Source organism: Amblyraja radiata, chromosome 8 (assembly GCF_010909765.2).
Source record: "Amblyraja radiata isolate CabotCenter1 chromosome 8, sAmbRad1.1.pri, whole genome shotgun sequence".
In the NCBI taxonomy this organism is placed as follows: domain Eukaryota; kingdom Metazoa; phylum Chordata; class Chondrichthyes; order Rajiformes; family Rajidae; genus Amblyraja; species Amblyraja radiata.
The window spans coordinates 72,543,322-72,563,888 of NC_045963.1; the positions used below are offsets into that span (position 1 = coordinate 72,543,322).

General features: G+C 42.2%; 2 protein-coding genes across 3 annotated transcripts in view; one reads left to right on the forward strand and one right to left on the reverse strand.

Annotated features, from left to right (window-relative positions):
• The window catches only part of lrrn4 (leucine rich repeat neuronal 4), a 31,620-nt gene extending 20,939 nt beyond the window's left edge, over positions 1-10,681 (reverse strand). Inside the window, exons 1-4 of one of the 2 annotated variants that reach the window (XM_033026226.1) lie at positions 10,336-10,681; positions 7,665-8,417; positions 5,253-5,457; positions 1,053-1,190 (exon numbers count right to left, since the gene is read on the reverse strand). In XM_033026226.1, the coding sequence (XP_032882117.1) occupies positions 1,053-1,190; positions 5,253-5,457; positions 7,665-8,391 (1,070 nt within the window). In that variant the 5' untranslated portion in view covers positions 8,392-8,417; positions 10,336-10,681. The remainder of the gene's footprint in view (positions 1-1,052; positions 1,191-5,252; positions 5,458-7,664; positions 8,418-10,335) is intronic. The other variant, XM_033026225.1, reaches the window with a different exon arrangement.
• Positions 1-20,567, forward strand: part of crls1 (cardiolipin synthase 1) — a 48,127-nt gene that overhangs the window by 15,605 nt on the left and 11,955 nt on the right. The window contains exon 3 of the mRNA XM_033026228.1: positions 19,466-19,595. Within this exon, the coding sequence (XP_032882119.1) occupies positions 19,466-19,595 (130 nt within the window). The remainder of the gene's footprint in view (positions 1-19,465; positions 19,596-20,567) is intronic.

Here is a 20,567-nt window from a genome sequence, read left to right on the forward strand (position 1 = left end):
GTATTATACAATTAATTATCGAACATAAATCCCAGCAGCAATTTGTAAACAACCCTAGCGTTAGGTTTATCAGCAATATTAGTGCACTTGTAGTAAATTAAACAACAAAGCCAGTAGCTTCTATTGCAGGCCCACCAACAATTTTCCGGCAACTGATGATCAGGCACCTCCTTTAATCCTGACAAAATTACGAGAGCGCACTTGAAATTCCCCTCGGCCGGGTGAGGCGGCTAGTCTCGACCTCATCGCGACTTCCGCAGCTGATCGGCAGGTCGAATTTGCCCCCTGCGGCTGGGGCTGTGGAACTCCGGCCCAGCCAAAGCTGGTGAATCCGTTCCCATAACCGATTTCCGAAGCCGACTTTGTGGGCCGGTATATCGGCGCCCAGTGGGACCGTTCTGGTACTCCTCTTGGAGGCTGTGATCTCTGTTGGTCCGACAAAACGGATAATCTGGCAAGGCTCTGGAATTAAGGGTGCCGGAAAATTGGTGGTGGATCTGTGTCATATATTGAGCTTCTGTCATCTTAATTCACTGTTTGAGATTCCCCTGGCACTACTGTCATCGGTATTTGATTACTCATTGCTAATACGAGTCAAATTCCCCTGCTGTGTCACAACAGCCTCAAAGGGAAACAGCACAGGAACAGGCCTTTCAGCCCACAATGAAGTCACTTTGGCACACTTAGGCCCACCACTGACACGCTAATGTGAGAGCATTGACTGTGTCTGCCTGACATTTTACAGCCAGAATATTTGGAATCCACACAACCAAGACATTGTTAAATGAGTGATACAGTGTGGATACAGGCACTTTGGCCCAAATTGCCCACACCAGCCAACATGTCCCAGGCATACTAGGCTCACCTGCCTGCGTTTGGTCCATTTCTCTCCAAACTTGTCCCATCCATGTAACACTTTCAGCAGAATAAAACACTTCAAGTTTGTTGTTTCGGCAAACAACGCTTGATGCATGCAGAAGATAATTGGATAACTAGAACCGCAATGTACTGACTGACTAACATTTGAAGTTACTGTTGCATCATGACCTTACCTGGTCAGTAATATCTTTTCTGGTTCCCTCGTCAGCCAGGTGAGCTCACAGCTGCACGCCAAGCGGTTTCCAAAGAGGGTTATTTTGATGGTTGAATTATTGAAGCGTGTCCAGGGTCTGAATTCTGTCAGGTTGCAGCTAGAATGGTAAATAGCAACACTTAGAATGTCATTTTTGGTTGGTTTACTCTCTTTTGTTGCCCTATTAAAATGATTATGTGAGCTATTTTATTGCACTGGGTCACGGAGAAACCCAGCCATTTCGTGCACTTGACTCCTTTGATGAGAGGAGAGAGACGTTGGTTCGCGAGAACTACTCCTGTACATCGAGTGAGCGGGCCGACCAGACTTTGGACATTGAATAAAGGTACCAAAACATACCTGCAGGTGTAATATTTGCAAAACGAATGCCACTGTGCAGTTGTATATGTGTCAAGTAAAGCACTGTTGAACTATGTTTAAGAAGGAACTGCAGATGCTGGAAAATCGAAGGTAGACAAAAATGCTGGAGAAACTCAGCGGGTGAGGCAGCATCTATGGAGCGAAGGAAATGGGCAACGTTTTGGGTCAAGACCTATGTTAGTAACTTTTTGTGAATGCACAGTACCTTGCAGACATTTGTGTCTACAAACTCATCTTTTAACATTACATACAGTGCTGGCAGCATTGTGTCTGCTTTTGTTTTAATCTGTGTTGGAAGGGACTGCAAATGCTGGTTTACACTGAAAATAGACAAAATGCTGGAGTAACTCAGCAGGACGGGCAGTGTCTCTGGAGAGAAGGAATGGGTGATGTTTCGGGTCGAGACTGAGAGTCAGGGGAGAGGGAGATATAGAGATGTAGGGTAAGGTGTTCCTTACCAGACATAGAGTAAGGTGTGAAAGCACAGATCAAAGGCGGCAATGCTCATAAGGTTATGTATGATGGGCCACATGGCCTCATTCTGCTCCTATCAGGTCTACTCCGCCATTCAATCATGGCTGATTTATCTCTCCCTCCTAACCCAATTCTCCTGCCACCTGACACCCGTACTAATCAATAATCTATCTATCTCTGCCTTAAAAATATCCATTGACTTGGCCTCCACTGTCTTCTGTGGCAAAGAACTTCACAGATTCACCACGCTCTGACCAAAGAAATTCCTCCTCATCTCCTTCATAAAGGAACGTCTTTTAATTCTGAGGCTATGACTTCTAGCCCTCGACCCTCCCACTAGTGGAAACATCCACTCTATCCAAGCCTTTCACTATTCTGTACATTTCAATGAGGTCCCCGCTCCTTCTTCTTAACTCCAGCCCAGTGCCGACAAACGCTCATCTTAGGTTAACCTACTCATTCCTGGAGTGGGCACAGCATTACATCCCTGTTCATTGCATCAAGGAAAATGTAGAATGGTTCATTGGTAGCTGAGGGGAAGGTGACAACGAGGCATACAATCAGTAAAATTAAATCAGGAGGACTGTGAGGCTAATGGGAGAACTAGGATGGGTGATGGGGGGACACAGAGAGATAGAGAGAGAGAGAGAGAGAGAGAGAGGGAGAAAGCAAGGGTTACTTGAAGTTAGAGTAACCTCTTGGTTCTGATATTGTGACACACATTGTTCTGCATTGAGTATTTCAATGCCATTTTTTGATGGTCAACCTTGTCCTTTTTGGCTGGAACTGTTATGGAACATTCAGTACTTAACATTGCATTGCTGCTCCATGTAGTCAGAACAATATTTTTATGACCAAGCTGCTCAACTTTAGTTACCGGATTGTTTTAAGCGAAAAATTCCACCACTATTGTGCATACGAGTTAATTAATTTGGATGGTTATAGAATTCGACCTTTTTTTTGTTCACACTGTAAAGCGTTTGATCCAGAAATAGTTGTGAAATAACGGCAGTCACAATTTGCTATGCTCATCCTGTTTTTGCACCCGTTTTGAAGGCTTAAAACAGGTATTTGAATTAACTAACGTAAAGTCTTTTTGGGACTAATGAAAGAGAAAACATTCAGGAGATCAGACAGCATCGATGGAAAGAGAAACAGAGTTAACATTCCAAGTTAATGATCCTTTGTGAGACCTCTAAAGGTGGGGTGGGGAATGGGGTCGGTGGTGGATAGGACAAAGGGAACATCTCTGAGAGAGTGGGGCCAGCGTTACGGTGGTCGGCTACATGAAAAATCATGAATTTGTATTGTTAAATAGGGAAACAGAAACACAATGCGCTTGAGTAACTCAGTGAGCTGGGCAGCATCTCTGGAGAACATGGATAGGTTGGTGTAAAAATGCTGGAGTAACTCAGCGGGACAGGGTGACGTTTTGGGTCGAGACCCATCTTCAGCCTGAAGAAGGGTCTCGACCTGAAACGTTACCCATTCCTTCTCTCCAGAGGTGCTGCCTGTCCCGCTGAGTTACTCCAGCATTTTGTGTCTACCTTCGATTTAAACCAGCATCTGCAGTTCTTTCCTACACGTGGTTAGGTGATCTTTTGGATTGGGTCTCTTCTTCAGGTTGATTGTGGTGGCAGGTGTGGGGAGGAGAGGATGGTGGATAAGGGCCATGAAAGCTGGAAGAGGCATGGGGGCAGGACAAAGCTTGGCGAGTGATAGGTGCATATAGATGAGAGGGGGTTGATAGACAGATGGCTGGACAATGGCCGGAGATGAAGAGCAAAAGTGTGAGATAAGAGAAGAGGGGTGAATTGTGAAGCTAGAGGTAGGAATATAGGGGGAAAGGAGGGGGAAGGGGAGAAATGGATGCAAGACCAAGTGGGACACGGGGAAGAGGAGGAAGTAAGGGAAAAAAAATAAATTAAAAATGGGTGTTGTTTGTAGATTAGTTACCTAGAATTGGAGAATTCATTGTTCATACTGTTAGGTTGTAAACTACCCGAGTGGTGCTGCTGTACCTGCAGTTTGTGTGTGGCCTAAAAGCCCTGTCCCACTGTACGAGTTCATTCAAGAGTTCTCCCCGAGTTTGCCCTGATTCGAACTCGGAGATTTACGGTAATGGCCGCTCGTAAGTACTCGGGGCTCTTGTGGACATTTTTCAACATGTTGAAAAATCTTCACGAGTCTTCCCGAGCTTACCTGCCGTTAGCAAGTCTTCCCGAGTACCCGCCGTTAGCGTTACGAGCCGCTAAGAGTCGTCCCCGAGCTCCGACGTACCGCGACGTTCATTCTATGTGCTTACCACGAGTTTGATTTTTTTTTAAACTCGGGAGAGCACTTGAATGAACTCATACAGTGGGAGAGGGCCATAACTCTTTCAATGGAGGAGGCCCGGGTCAGAAAGGTCAGTATGGGAATGGGATGGGGAGTTAAAATGGTTATCAACCGGAAGATCTAACAATCTTTGGCGGACTGAGCGCAACTGTTGGGCGAACACTAAATAGGTACATCGTCTTGAGTTCATTAACTTTATGTCATATATTGGTGTCAATGTATTGAATTGTCCAAATGAAAATACTGAACAAATAAGTGAGGAAATGTCATAAAACGGCAGAGAAACATAGAAAATAGGTGCAGGAGTAGGCCATTCAGCCTTTCGAGCCTGCACCGCCATTCAATATGATCATGGCTGATCATCCAACTCAGTATCCTGTACCTGCCTTCTCTCCATACCCCCTGATCCCTTTAACCACAAGGGCCACATCTAACTCCCTCTTAAATACAGCCAATGAACTGGCCTCAACTACCTTCTGTGGCAGAGAATTCCACAGATTCACCACTCTCTGTGTAAAAAATGATTTTCTCATCTCGGTCCTAAAAGACTTCCCCCTTATCCTTAAACTGTGACCCCTTGTTCTTGACTTCCCCAACATCGGGAATAATCTTCCTGCATCTCGCCTGTCCAACCCCTTAAGAATTGTGTACGTTTCTATAAGATCCCCCCTCAATCTTCTAAATTCTAGCGAGTACAAGCCGAGTCTATCCAGTCTTTCTTCATATGAAAGTCCTGCCGTCCCAGGAATCAGTCTGGTGAACCTTCTCTGTACTCCCTCTATGGCAAGAATGTCTTTCCTCAGAATTGGAGACCAAAACTGTACGCAATACTCCAGGTGTGGTCTCACCAAGACCCTGTACACCTGCAGTAGAACCTCCCTGCTCTTATACTCAAATCCTTTTGCTATGAATGCATGAAATCTTTATTTGATATCAACAATATGCATCAAGGAAACGGTTGTAATTGTAAGAAAGTTGAATTGTTTACCTTTGGAGAGAAAGTGTCTGTAAATGTCGGAGCCGTTCAAACATGCTACTGTTCAAAAAATATAGCTGCGGAATTTCGTCCAAGTTCACATGAATAAGACTTGAAGTGTGGAGGAACAGGTCAACGGGCAGAGACTGAAGGAAGGGCAGCCGTCTCATCCACAGGGTCTGCAGATTGCTTAATCCATCAAAGCACTGTCGGTCAACTGTAATTGTAAATGAATGATTAACGTGTGTGTTCCTCTGAAGACCCAGCGTATATATAGGCAGGAACTGCAGATGCTGGTTTAGATGTTGTTGTCTTGGACTAAGGGCTTTTCTTTATTATGCGATATCAGAATTAAGATACTAACTAAGCTTGCTCAGTGCATCCCTGAAGTAATGTTATCTGTGGAATAATTACATTTTATTGTCCAATACCAAACCCTTTTTCCTTTTTCTATGTCTTCTGAGCCACAATCCTCACCCTCACACAAAACCCAAATTCACTTCAATAGTAGGTTAGTCTAGTTTGATATAGGTTTAGTTTAATTTAGTTCAGAGATACAGCGCAGAAATAGGCCCTTCAGCTCACTAAGTCTGCATCAACACTGATCCCCGCACATTAACACTATCCTACACATATTAGGGACAATTTAAATTTATACCAAGCCAACTAGCAAATAAATCTGTACGTCTTTGGAGTGTGGGGGGAAACTGATGGTCTTGGAGAAAACTAGCACGGTCGGTGGGAGAACGTACAAACTCCATTCAGGCAGCACCCATAGTTGGGATCGAACCCAGGTCTCTGGTTGTTCTCTAATTTCTCAATAATATGATTTCTCGGTAACTAAGGTAATTGAATTTTCCAAACAAGATTAGGCCTGTGTTTAGATGATAAATTGGGACATTCCTTACCTGACCCTGTCTTTGTCATCTTCACCACAGCCAACATTAGACAATCGTGGGCTCCACCTTTCCTTGATCATCGTTGCTGGCTTTGATTTCTTCTTTTGCATGCCTTTCATTCATTTCTTCTACGTACCTTTTCATATCTCTCGTTTCCCTCTCCCCTGACTCTCAGTCTGAAGAAGTCTCGATCCGAAACGCCATCTATTCCTTTTCTCCAGAGATTCTGCCTGACCCGCTGAGTTACTCCAGCTTTTTGTATCTATCTTCGGTGTAAACCAGCATCTGCGGTTCCTTCCTACACATCCCGTCTTTGGTAATGTCATTCTATTATTTGAAACACCTTCGAGGTGTCTTATATTTTTGGGTGGATACTTCAAGCCCAGAAACCTGACTGCTTGGATGAAATCAGTGAACAAGGAAACAGTAACATAGACAGAATCTACAAAAATAAAGGGATAGTCGATAAGAGTCTGGATCTGTTGACTGTCCCTTTACCTCCACAGATGCAAACCTGTGGCGTTCCCATAGCTGTTAGTTTTTCTGCTCTTGGTTACAGTATCTGTTGTCTCTTATGTCTCTAAAATGGGTGAACATTATTTTGTTTCCATTCTGCTACTTGGGTGCCCACCATCAACACCATGCCCATAGTACTTAATAGCCTGCCATGTCATGGCCAAGTCAATGGATAAGGCAGAGATAGACAAATTCTTGATTGGAACGGGTGTCAAAGGTTATAGGGAGAAGGCAGGAAAATGGGATTAGATGGCAGAGGTCAGCCATGATTGAATGCTCGATGGACCGATTGGCCTAATTCTACTCCTATAACTTGTGAACTTGTGTAATGCAAAATCTATCATGTGCTGAATTTTAAAATGTAACTTTAATGTAGTAATTTTAAAGCTGAATACCACTGAAAATGGGCGTATCACAAATAAGCTTTTACAATCACTCCCGTCTTTTCCTTAAAACAGTAAGACCATAAGAAATAGGAGTGGAATTAGGCCATTCGGCCCTCCGAGTCTGCTCTGCCATTCGGTCATAGTTGATCTATTTACGAATAACCAGATTTTAAATGACAATTAAAAAAAAAAAAAGAAAAGCCATTTTCCAATTATTTTGTGGTATAGTATTAAATGTACAAGTCTCTTCAGAAATGAATTCATTCACCCAAAAGTGCGATCATCATATTTTTGAGCCTCTGAAGTATAAATGCAATGATGACATTTCCCAGAGATGGTAGATTAATGACGAGGGTAAGGATGCTTTTATGGAATGGGTCTGCATTTTATTCGCTTTTTGTTTTTAAACCAATGCTGAAGTAACTTGAGATTCTGTACGGTGTGAGTGCATTTTATAGTTCTAAACACTACAATTCAAAGTCGTTGTACTGATTTTCATTGAGTTGTACAAGAAAAGCTGGTGCAATTGAGTAGATCTCGAGTCTAAATAAAGGAGAAACAAGACATCTATATTTTTGTAGTACCGAATTAAAAAAAAAAAACACGGAGTCACTGGTACTTACAGGTTTTGAAAAGGTTTTCGCTCAGATCAAGTACTTTGATGTTTTCTGTATCGGTCGCAAATGCTTTGTGACTGCATGATTCCAAAGACGTTGAGGACAAGTTAAGGTACTGAAGCTTGGGGAAAGGACTGAAATCATGCGGACTGATCTTTTGCAAAGGGTTTCCTTCCAGTCTGAGAGAGGTGAGATTGGGCCCTTTAAATTTCCACTGTAACTTTGTGAATTTGTTGTAGCCGAGGTCCAGTGAAGCAAGGTGTGGGAGCACGGTCCCCGAATAAGTGATGGTTGAGATTTTATTATGACTGAGAAGTAAAGTGGTTAAGTTGTGGAGGTTCATAAACTTTGAAAATGCAATCTGCTGAATGGCGTTGTGGCTTAAGTCCAGATATTTGAGAGCTGTCGGTAGGCAGGATGGGGCACGTGTAAGTTGATTACAGGCCACGCTCAAATGCTTTAATGTTGTTATGTTCAGGGATCCACAGGGCAGGCCATTGTCAGTCAGATTGTTGTCCGACAGCTCGAGTCTTTCCAGAGCACTGATATTTTGGAAGGCATTAACTGGAATGCTGTTGATGTTCTGACTTGTGAGATGGAGCTGATTGTCATTTTGGGAATAGGTTTTGTTAAGAAGCAATGAAAAATGTTCTATCTGATCAATTGGCGAACCGTTAATTCTTGAATGGAAAAACATTGCCTCTGCCAGCAGAAAAAGAGCCACTAGTTCCATTTAAAATAAAATATCGAACCAAGTTCCTAAAGGGGGAAACAAAACACATGCACATTTGAGGTTTAGTTTAGAGAGACCATGCAGGAACAGGCCATTAATCTTCAGACTTGAGAATAAATGTATGTCTTTTCGGGTGATATTTAACAATAGAAATCCTAACTTAGCAGACAACAATATTTCTATCTAGCCTTTGTGAATAAAACTAATAGATTCTGTTAGACGTTCACACATAAACCAGTGCATGTCAGCAAGAACCATGAAAATCTCTAGTGCCCGAGTAGTCTTTGATCACCCTACACTTTGGGGAGTTGATCTGTATAATTAGGTTTGGGTTCATTATTGGAATGTGTTCTGAGGTTTCTTTTGCTTATTATCCAAACAGATCAGATATACCATATATGGACACAATCAGTTCAAACTCGTGTAGAATAGGTAGAGCAAAAGGGAAATTACAGAGTGCACACACAGTTTAATTTAGAAATATAGTGTGGAATCAGGCCCTTCAGCCCACCGAGTCCGCATGGACCAGCGATCCCCGCACACTGACGCTATCCTACACGTTAGGGACAATTTACAATTTTACCAAGCCAATTAACCTGTGCCTTAGGAGTGTGGGAGGAATCCGGAGAATCTGGCGAAAATCCACGCAGGTCAAGGGGACCACGTACAAACTCCGTACGGACAGCACCCGTAGTCAGGATTGAACCCGAGTCTCTGGCGCTGTAAGACAGCAACTCTACTGTTGCGCCACCGTGCCATTGTTAGCATTGCAGCAAAGTCCAATGTCCTCAATGGGGAACAAGAGAATCGAACAATACCCGAGCTTATGGTAGGACCATTCAGAAGCCTAATTATGGAGGAGAAGAAGTTGGACTAGAGATACTGTCTAGTTTTTGTTGCTATCCCCAACCATCTAGCATATTAAGATGACAAAATCTGAGCACTCATTATATTCAAAAGACTGTGCTCCAAAATGTTGAAAATAACTAAATACGAGTAAAAAATATTGACTTCAAGAGTCAAGAGAGTTTTGTTGTCATGTGTCCCAGATAGGACAATGAAATTCTTGCTTGCTGCAGCACAACAGAATATGTAAACATAATACAGAACTGGAGATAAAAGTTCAGTGTGTCTATAGACCATTTATATACACATAAATAAACAGATAAAGTGCAATAGGCTGTTATTGTTCAGTTTGTTTGATGGCGAGTTTAATAGCCTGATGGCTGTGGGGAAGAAGCTGTCCCTGAACCTGGATGTTCCAGATTTCAAGCTCCTGTACCTTCTTCCCGATGGCAACGGAGGATGAGTGTGTGGCCAGGATGGTGTGGGTCTTTGATGATGCTGGCAGCCTTTTTGAGGCAGTGAATGCGATAAAAGGAATGGGTGACGTTTTGGGTCGAGACCCTTCTTCAGACCCGTCTCGACCCGAAAAGTCACCCATTCCTTCTCTCCAGAGATGCTGCCTGTCCCGCTGAGTTATTCCAGCGTTTTGTGCCTACCTTTGATTTAAACCAGCATCTGCAGTTCTTTCCAAAATAGTTTACCTATTACTATTTTATCCTCCACACTTCTGACCCTACATTAAAAACAAAACACTGAGTTGCTTCCATATATTCTTACTAAATCAAAAAACACAGAAGAACCGACTTTTAAGAATGTTCTTCCTGAATTTCTTATGGCTAGTAATTAAATGTTCAAATTTGAATAGTGCTTTCTTACTTTTGGAATGAATTTAGGTAAAGACTAAAATAGTGCACAGGACCTAACAGCCAAGTTTTAATTTTGTACATGTAAAAAGATTTGTGATCATTTTATTTTTCCTTGTAATTTAACATTTTGTACAAATTTTGCCCGCATCAGCAAAGTAATATGACATTTAATCATGCAAACTATTTATAGTCTCACAGTGCCCGCTGAAAGTAAAATATCCGTTACACTTACCAAATTGATCGGAGTACTGGATGTCGGTCTATTTGAAGTAAACAGGTTTCCGATAGCTACGTAGAAGTCCCAGTTGCATGGGGTGAATAAATCAGATGAATTTTAACCCTTACTGATTTTCTAAAAGTATTTGTAGAGGAAGATCTGTTGGACGTATGCAAGTCCATGCATTACGAAGTCCTAGCGAAGTCTGGTCACATAGCCTGTGTCATTCATGTGACTGTTTTGTTTCTTTTGTGGTGGATGTACATTCCTCCAGTAGAGCTCTTGGAATGTAACCTGCTTTGATAGCAGAATGCCTCCGATAAGTGAGGGTTAGCAGGCTTTAACTAACTGCAAATACTCTTAATTGGATTTATGTGTTATCTGTGGTCTGACACCAACAGTGGAAAAATAAAGAAACAGTTAAATCAGTGACTCAGAGGGTTACCCATTTTCCAGAAATTCACTTCAAGGGTAATTTCTTTGGAAAAGGTGGGGGAAGAATGAGCTATTTTTATCAATGAGAAATGGCAACTTTTCTGGCAAGCAATGTGGGCATTTTAATGTTGGTGTTTTAATTTTATAAATATGGTCTGCGATTTTTTTGGGTATGAGTTGCACTGTTACTTCAGAAAATCAGAGAGCAGTGCTGAATTACGTTCTATCTCTTTGATGACCCTTGGACTATCCTTGATTGGACTTTGCTGGCTTTACCTTGCACTAAACGTTATTCCCTTATCGTGGATCTATGCACTGTAAATGGATCGATTGTAATTCTGCTTTCTGGACAGCACGCAACAAAAGCTTTTTGCTGTACCTCGGTACATGTGACATTAAACTAAACTGGAACTGAAACTCCAAATAGATCTTCGAATGCTTTTATTGAAACTTGTAACATACTGTGATTTTAAAGCCTTGATTTGGCTGTATTCCACCCCTGGACTCCACTTGCAGTCCATGAGTGGAGCACTAGAGCACCATGCCAGCCCATTCGGAGATTATATAGGCGCGGGTCAGGGAAATAATAATAAATAGCTAAATTGCAGTTTATTAATTGGATGTTGTTTTTAATTGCTTAAGTTTTTTTAAATCCATTTAAATTGTGTTTTTTTAAATGATTGATTTTAATGAGGTGTATTGTATTTGGTTGTGGCTAACAATAAAAAGCAATTGGAAAATATTACATTTATTTTACATGAGATTAATCGAAAATATTCACCAGATGACGGGGGGTTTTGCAGTGTCTGTAAAAGTCGCTTACGATTTGAGAGGATGCATTTTCTTTGTCCCATGTGAAAACTTATTCAATCAATCAGTGGTTGCACTTAAGAACTTTAGCGTAAAACTTTGGTGGCAAAATATATTTGGTGAACAATGAATGTGGCGTTCTCGTGGGTTTTCTCTGAAATCTTCGGTTTCCTCCCACACTCCAAAGACATACAGGTATGTAGGTTAATCGGCTTGGTGTATGTGTAAATGGTCCCCAGTGTGTGTAGGACAGTGTTGATGCGTGGGGATCTCTGGTCGGTGCGGACTCGGGCCGAAGGGCCTGTTTCCGCGCTGTATCTCTAAAGTTGAAAAAAACCCTAAAAATTAGATCACTAGTAATAGCACAAATGCTCTGAAATAGAAATGGAGAAAGTTGGAAATACTCAGCATCTGTAGAAAGGGAAACCGAGTTAACATTTCGGACCGGTGACCTGATCTCAACTGGTAACATTTAGAAATAAAACAAGTCTTAAGCTGTAGAAAATGGTGGAAATGTAAAGAGAGCGAAAGGGAAGATTTGTCTTGTGGTGAGGACACAAGTGGTGCTTGTGACACCAGCTAAAATATGATACTAAAAACTAATTAATAACAAGAGTGCTTGTCTGAGGAGACAAATGAAATCTGAAATAGCAGAAGTGGGATGAGAAGAAAAATGAATGCTGGAAATGTAAGGTACAAGATTGGAATGGCTTTATTATGTGAACTGGTTACATTAGTTGAAGACACAAGGAACTGAAGATGCTGGAATCTTGAATAAACCACAAATTGCTGGAGTACTCAGTGGGTCAGGCGTCATCTGTGGAGTGAATGAACAGGCGACGTTTCAGGTCTGGACCCTTCTTTCGACTCGATTTGAGTTCCTGAATCTGAAGAAGGGTCCCGACTCAATGTTACTTGTCCATTCTCCCCACAGATGCTGCCTGTCCCACCAAATTACACTAAAATGTTGTGCTTTGTTACATTCATTCAGTCATTAAGGCTATAGTATGCACAATGAAAACTGAGGTACTGTTCCTCACACTGCATAACAACAATAAACATAAGCCTAAATCTCATTCTACTCTTATTCTGACACCTGTAAGAGGCCAAAGACAGGTGTCTGAATAAGAGTAGAATGAGATTTATGTTTATGTTTATTGTTGTTATGCAGTTATGCTGCTTCCAAGTAATTATTTCATTATTTCATTATTGTATATATGACAATTCGACACTCTTGCCATTTATTGATTGATCTAATAATAGTTTTGGCAAGTCCCTGACACACTCCAAGCTCTACAATAGACTATTCACGTTCCTTTGGGATAACTATTCCAAAGTTTCACAACTTCCCAGTCAAACAAATTTTCCTTATCTCAGCTGTAAATAGCTGACCACTTATCCAAGGAACAGAATCGTCTCCTACTTAACCAATCAGCTGAGGGAACAGGCACTTAGCTCCTACCCTTTAAAGCTCTCCAAGAATGTTATAACCCTTCGTAAACGTGTCTTGCTTGGCCAGGCACCTCAATCTACCATTGATTTTTGACTGAAAACCTAATGATAAAGGTCAGAAGTTAATCTTTCTGCTCTAGCTGATAAGATATTTAGTTTGTGACACCCAAAGTTTGCATTGCACTGTTTTAGGACAACGTACAGAAGCAAAGAAGTAGGCTATTCAGTGTCTACATTCTGTCTGCTATTCAATTAAATATACTTCCAAACCTGCCATGGTTCCTTGAGCTTTGAGAAAATGGAAATCAGAACATGACGGAGAAGTAAAATGGTGAATGAACGGATGGTCATGATGGTGTTTGCAGACTAAACCAAGGTGGACAGCAAAATGGTCACAATCTGCAAGAGAATCAAATAGAGTGCTAATTTCTACATAATGCAGGCACAGGTCAATTGTTTTTTTTCACCTTGGAAGAGTCTTGGACAGGAACACGGTTCACTTTACTGTAGATAGACACAAAATGCTGGAGTAACTCAGAGGGATAGGCAGCATCCCTGGAGAGAAGGAAAGGGTGATGTTTTGGGTCGAGACCCTTCAGACTGAACGTCAGGGGAAAGAGAAACGAGAGAAATCATAGAAACATAGAAAATAGGTGCAGGAGTAGGTCATTCGGCCCTTCGAGCCTGCACCGCCATTCAATATGATCATGGCTGATCATCCAACTCAGTATCCTGTACCTGCCTTCTCTCCATACCCCCTGATTCCTTTAGCCACAAGAGCCACATCTAACTCCCTCTTAAATATAGCCAATGAACTGGCCTCAACTACCTTCTGTCATAATCACCATAATCATGCTTTATCAGCCAAATATGTTGTGCAACATATGAGGAATTTTATTTGCCATGCAGTCATAGCAATAAAAAGCAACAAGACACACAAAATACATTTTAACATAAACATCCACCACAGCGACTCCTCCACTTTCCTCACTATGATGGAAGGCGAAAAAAAAGGTTCAATCTCTTCCCTTCTTTGTTCTCCCGTGGTCGGGAGCCTCGAGCTTTCCGATGAAGGGGCGATCTTGGCTTCAGTAGCCAGCGGTTGGGCCCTCCGCCTTCTGTGGCAGAGAATTCCACAAATTCACAACTCTCAGGGTGAAAAAGTGTTTTCTCATCTCAGTTTTAAATGGCCTCCCCATTATGCTTAGACTGTTGCCCCATCAGAGGTTCTGGACTCCTCATCATTGGGAACATTTTTCCTGCATCTAGTTTGTCTAATCCTTTTATAATTTTTCACGTTTCCATAAGATATCCTCTCATCCTTCTAAATTCCAATGAATACAAGCCCAGTCTTTCCAATCTTTCCTCATATGACAGTCCCGCCATCTCGGGAATTAACGTTGTGAATCTACACTGCATTGCCTCAACAGCAAGGATGTCCTTCCGCAAATTATATCCTTCCTCATAGCTGAACTATTCCTCTCAGATCTTGTCATCATGTTCACCATGGACATTGTGGGTCGACGGGCCTGTTTCTGTGCTGTACTTTTCGCCATTCTGTGAGTCTGATTTCCATTTTCTATTTTCTCACCCCTTTAACATTGAAGGTCATCAGCGCCTCTACTTCCTGAGAAAATTACGGAGAGTCGGTTTGTCAAGGAAGACTCTCTCTAACTTCTACAGGTGCACAGTAGAGAGCATGCTGACCGGTTGCATCGTGGCTTGGTTCGGCAATTTGAGCGCCCTGGAGAGGAAAAGACTACAAAAAGTAGTAAACACTGCCCAGTCCATCATCGGCTCTGACCTCCCTTCCATCGAGGGGATTTATCGCAGTCGCTGCCTCAAAAAGGCTGGCAGTATCATTAAAGACCCACACCATCCTGGCCACACACTCATCTCCCTGCTACCTTCAGGTAGAAGGTACAGGAGCCTGAAGACTGCAACAACCAGGTTCAGGAATAGCTATTTCCCCACAGCCATCAGGCTATTAAACCTGGCTCGGACAAAACTCTGATTATTAATAACCACTTTCTGCTATTTGCACTTTATCAGTTTATTTATTCATGTGTGTATATATTTATATCATGGTACACAAAATTGCTGGGGAAACTCAGCGGGTGCAGCAGCATCTATGGAGCGAAGGAAATAGGCGACGTTTCGGGCCGAAACCCTTCCTCAGACTGATGGGGGGTGGGGGAAAGAAAGAAGGAAAAGGGGAGGAGGAGGAGGAGCCCGAGGGCGGGCGGATGGGAGGGTGGGAGGAGACAGCTAGAGGGTTAAGGAAGGGGAGGAGACAGCAAGGGCTAGCCAAATTGGGAGAATTCTATGTTAATACCATAAGGACGCAAGGTCCCCAGACGGAATATGAGGTGCTGTTCCTCCAATTTCCGCTGTTGCTCACTCTGGCAATGGAGGAGACCCAGGACAGAGAGGTCGGATTGGGAATGGGAGGGGGAGTTGAAGTGCTGAGCCACCGGGAGGTCAGGTAGGTTATTGCGGACTGAGCGGAGGTGTTCGGCGAAACGATCGCCCAACCTACGCTTGGTCTCACCGATGTAAATCAGCTGACATCTAGAGCAGCGGATGCAGTAGATGAGGTTGGAGGAGATACAGGTGAACCTTTGTCGCACCTGGAACGACTGCTTGGGACCTTGGATGGAGTCGAGGGGGGAGGTGAAGGGACAGGTGTTGCATTTCTTGCGGTTGCAACGGAAAGTGCCCGGGGAGGGGGTGGTGCGGGAGGGAAGGGAAGAATTGAATTATATCATGGTATATGGACACATTTATCTGTTTTGTAGTAAATGCCTACTATTTTCTGTGTGCTTAAGCAAAGCAAGAATTTCATTGTCCTATACAGGGACACATGACAATAAACTCACTTGAACTTGACTTGGAAGGTGCTAAGTATTACTTAGATGCATATCTACAGGTGATTTACATAATCCCAGAGTTTTAATATTCTCTGAAATATTTAAATCCGTTGATCTGTTTGGCTGAAGGTTGCCAACAGCAGTGCATTTATCAATTGAGGAATATAGAGCCTGCCTTACAATGCAAAGGTTGAAAGATATTTTGGGCGGTACGGCAGTAGTGATGCTGCCTTCGAGTGCCAGAGACCCGGGTTCAATCCAGACTGCGGGTGCTGTCTGTACGGAGTTTGTATGTTTTCCTCATGACTGCATGGGTTTTCCCCAGTTTCTTCCCACGTTCCAAAAACGTACAGGTTAGTAGGTTAATTGGTTTTGGTAAGTTGTAAAAAAAAGTTCCCCGTGTGTGTGTAGGTTAGTGTAGGTAGGCCAGCACGGACTTGGTGGGCCGAAGGGCCTGTTACTGCACTGTATCTCTAAACTCTTTAAAGTTTTATTTTGGCTCAGTGCAGAGATAACTATACATTCGCTGGGTTTTCTTAAAATTAAAGTTTCTGTTGTGGTTGTGGAAGCTTGGGTTATTATAATTGGGGGGAGTGGGCATTTGAAATTCCAGTGCCATTATTAAGATAAACAGCCATGATAAAGTGTTGTAGGAGTTCGTACCAGTTAGGGATGGCGCTGGAAAAAACACACTCTGTCACTTGGAATGCAGTGCACGCAAGTAAGAGATCTATCCCAGCTGTTTTCAAGTCTTTGATGACAGAAATGACATTTTATTTTGTTGAATAGCAGAAATTGCTTCTGCGGAGGAGACTGGGTGACGAGAGTGGAGTATTGCATTAGGTGTCATGGATTAGGGAGAATGCTGACCGTTTCATTGGCGCGATGGGATTGTGCTCCCAACTACATTTTAATGTTTCATTTTATACGGCCAATTTCTGACATCTGAGTTTGAAGAAATTAAGTAATGAAATGGATTTATTTTATTCAAAATTACCCTCAAAATACATCTGATGACTTATTGAAGCCAGAAATGAGAGCCAAAAACTATAAATTCTTGGTAGTATTCTTCTGTAATTCTGTAAATTTTAAACTTTCATTTCAGTCTTGTGACGTAATTTGTAAAATGCTTTTTAAACAGGAAGTAAGCTGCATCTTATTTTAAAAACCGCTTCAAGTATTTTACGTTTGTAAATATTTGTCCACCGTTTATATAATTTCACTCCATAACGGCTTTTCAACCAGTTATTTAAATATTCACATACAGAATCTTGCTGATTAACAATATGGACATTTAGATTAATTAGTAGGAAGGAACTGCAGATGCTGGTTTAAACCGAATCTAGACACAAAATGCTGGAGTAACTTAGCAGGACAGGCAGCATCTCTGGAGAGAAGGAATGGGTGACGTGTCTGGTCGAAACCCTTCTTCAGACAATTCTATTCAACGGGACCTAGTTGCTTCTTTTAATTAAATACCGCAACTATTTGGCGTATTGAATACATGTCTCATTTTTATGGTTTGCAACTGATCAAAGATTTTGGCGATTTCCTTGTTTTAATTCATTAAGAATTGTTGTTCGTATTCTAAATGACTCAAAAGCATTGCAATGCTTATTTTCATCCTGTACATTTGCAAGAAAGTATATTCTATGCTGTGTGAGTGCATGCAAGACAAAATTTCTTTCTCTCACGCTGTTTTAATATCCATATCTGATATTTTAGAATCAATGAAAATTTGTTAACACTTTTCCCCCATATATTGTAGTCCAGTAATGACCAAGTAATAACTTTTAATGTGTTGGTTTAAGGTAAAGGCGACACAGTGGCGCAGCGGTAGAGTTGCTGCCTTACCACGCCAGAGACCCGGGTTCAAATTTAACTACGTCTGTACAGAGATTGTAGGTTCTCCCCGTGACCTCATATGTTTTCTCTGGGTGCTCCAGTTCCCTCCCACACTTCAAAGACGAACAGGTTTGTGGGTTAATTGGCTTTGGTAAAAATTGTAAATTGTCCCTAGTGTGTATGATAGTGCTAGTGTACGGGGTGATTCCTAGTCGGCGCGGACTTGGTGGGCCAAAGGGCCTGTTTCCGTGCTGTATCTCTAAAGTCTAAAAGTAAATTTAAATAGAATATTAGAGAAAACTCCACTTCATGGAAATGGTGTTATTGGATTCTCACTGGATCAGCAAGAGGAGATTTGGTTTAATGTCTTGGCTCAGCATATCCTCAGTTTAACATTGCAGTGTCACCCTATAACATTACGCTCAGATCTCTAGAATGAAATTTCAACCCACCACCTCCTAATTCAGAGATGGGTATGTTATCAACTAAGCACTATTAACACCCGGTCCCAACTATCACTTTCTCTGGATTTTACAAGGAACTGCAGAAAACAAATCAAAACCAATTGAATATTCTATGCCAAACTTAAACAAAAATCAAAGATAGACACAAAGTATTGGAGTAGTTCAGTGGGTCATGCAGTATCTCTGGAGAAAAAGGATGGGTGACGTTTTGAGTCGGCTGAGGTAAGGTCCCGACCTGTTACGTCACCTATCTTTTTTTTTTCTCCAGAGAAGCTGTCTGACCCGCTGAGTGCCTATCCTTGGTATAAACCAGCATTTGGAGTTCCTTGTTTCCAAAAAACTCCAGCTTTTTGGAAACAATGGAATAATTTCAAGTTTTATCTGCTGATTATTTGGGTTTTTATATAATTTTTCTAATTTTCCCTTGCTATAATTGTGATTTGATCTGTAGCTGAGGGAGAATATCCTCTAAACAAAACCTTGTATCTGGGTTGCATTCTGATTTTAAGCAAATGTCAAATCTGCAGAGCATTTTCATGTTGACTTCCGTGAATAGATCAACTTTCCCTCTTTGATAGCATCAAATGCCCTTAAATAATGGCTGATCCTCGGAGAAACTGAGAGCAATTGTGCTGTTTTTCATTTCAACATTTTTCTGCCATTTACATCCACTGATTAAAAATAAATTGGGATTGGCGGTGGGGGGGGGAAATGTTATGTAAATGTGACAGACTTTAGAGATACAGAGCGGAAACAGGCCCTTCGGACCACCGAGTCTGCGCTGACCAACATTCCCCGCACGCTAACGCTATCCTACACACACTAGACATAAATATTACCAAGCCAATGTCTTTGGAATGTGGGAGGAAACCGGAGCACTAAGAGAAAACCCACACAGGTCACAGGAAAAACGTACAGAGAGCACCCATAGTCAGAATCGAACCTGGGTCTCTGGCGCTGTAAGTCAGCAACTCTATTATTATTATTATTATTATTATTATTATTATTATTGCACTATAATTGTTTATTCATTGAGTATGTGTGAATGTGTATATACGCGCACTTAACTTTTTTTCTCCCCCGTTATGTACTATGTTTACATATTCTGTTGTGCTGCAGCAAGTAAGAATTTCATTGTACTATCTGGGACACATGACAATAAAACACCTCTGACTCTACCGCTGCGCCACTGTGCTACATTTTTATTGTGTTAAAATTATTCCATTGTCCGATGCATTATTTGTTGTCTTTTTTGTTTATTTTTTGCAGTTGGACGGCTACATTGCACGAAACTGGGCGAATCAGAAATCGGCTTTGGGGAGTGCCCTGGACCCATTAGCAGACAAAATTCTGATCAGCGTTTTGTACGTCAGTCTCACGTGCGTTGAGCTTATTCCAGGTACATCTTTTAAAACTTTCTCTCCACCACAGTAGAGAAATAAAAATGTGTAGGAAGGAGTTGCAGATGCTGGATTATGCCGAAGACCGACTCAAAGTGGTGGAGCGACTCAGCGGGACAGGCAGCGTACCTGGAGAAGAGGAACAGGTGACATTGCGAGCCGTAACCCTTCTTCAGAAAGTTGGGGGGTGGGGGAGGGGATTGGAGGTAGGAAAAGGCATGAATAAATTAGGGCTGGCAACACATGACCAAGGAAGGTTGGAGCCCGTAATGGCCCATTGTTGGCTGGGGAAGAGGTGATAACAGAGGGATACGGGAATGCGAACAGTGGAACTAGCAGGACAACTACCAGCAAGAGCAGGGGGAGCAAGAGCCGAACTGCAGGAAACCTTTTCAGTTTGCACGTGGCCTCACTCTGGCAGTGTGGGAGTCCAACACTGAAGAGTTCCATACGTAATGCAGATAGGGAGATTGTACGTTCTCCCTCCGACCATGTGGGCTTTCTTCCGGGTGCTCCTGTTTCCTTGCACATTCCAAAGACATATAGGTTTGTAGGTTAGCTAGCTTCGATAAGTTGTAAAATTGTCCATCGGGTGTAGGATAGTGTTAGTGTACTGAGTAATCACTGGTTGGCACAAACTTGATGGGCTGAAGGGCCTGTTTCTGCGCTGTATATCTAGTCTAGTCTTTAAAAGATTAAAAGACACAAAGATACTTGATTAGTAGAGGTATTTCTTGATTAGTGCGGGTGTCAGGGGTTATGGGGAGAGGGCAAGAGAATGGGGTTAGGAGGGAGAGATAGATCAGCCGTGATTGAATGGCAGAGTGGATGATGGGCCTAATTCTACCATCACTTAAGACCTTATGACAAAGTACTGGAATAACTTAGCGAGTCAACCTTGCTGAGTTACTCCAACACTTTGTGTGGGTTTTTTTGTAAACCAGCATCTGCAATTCATTGTGATTCCATGA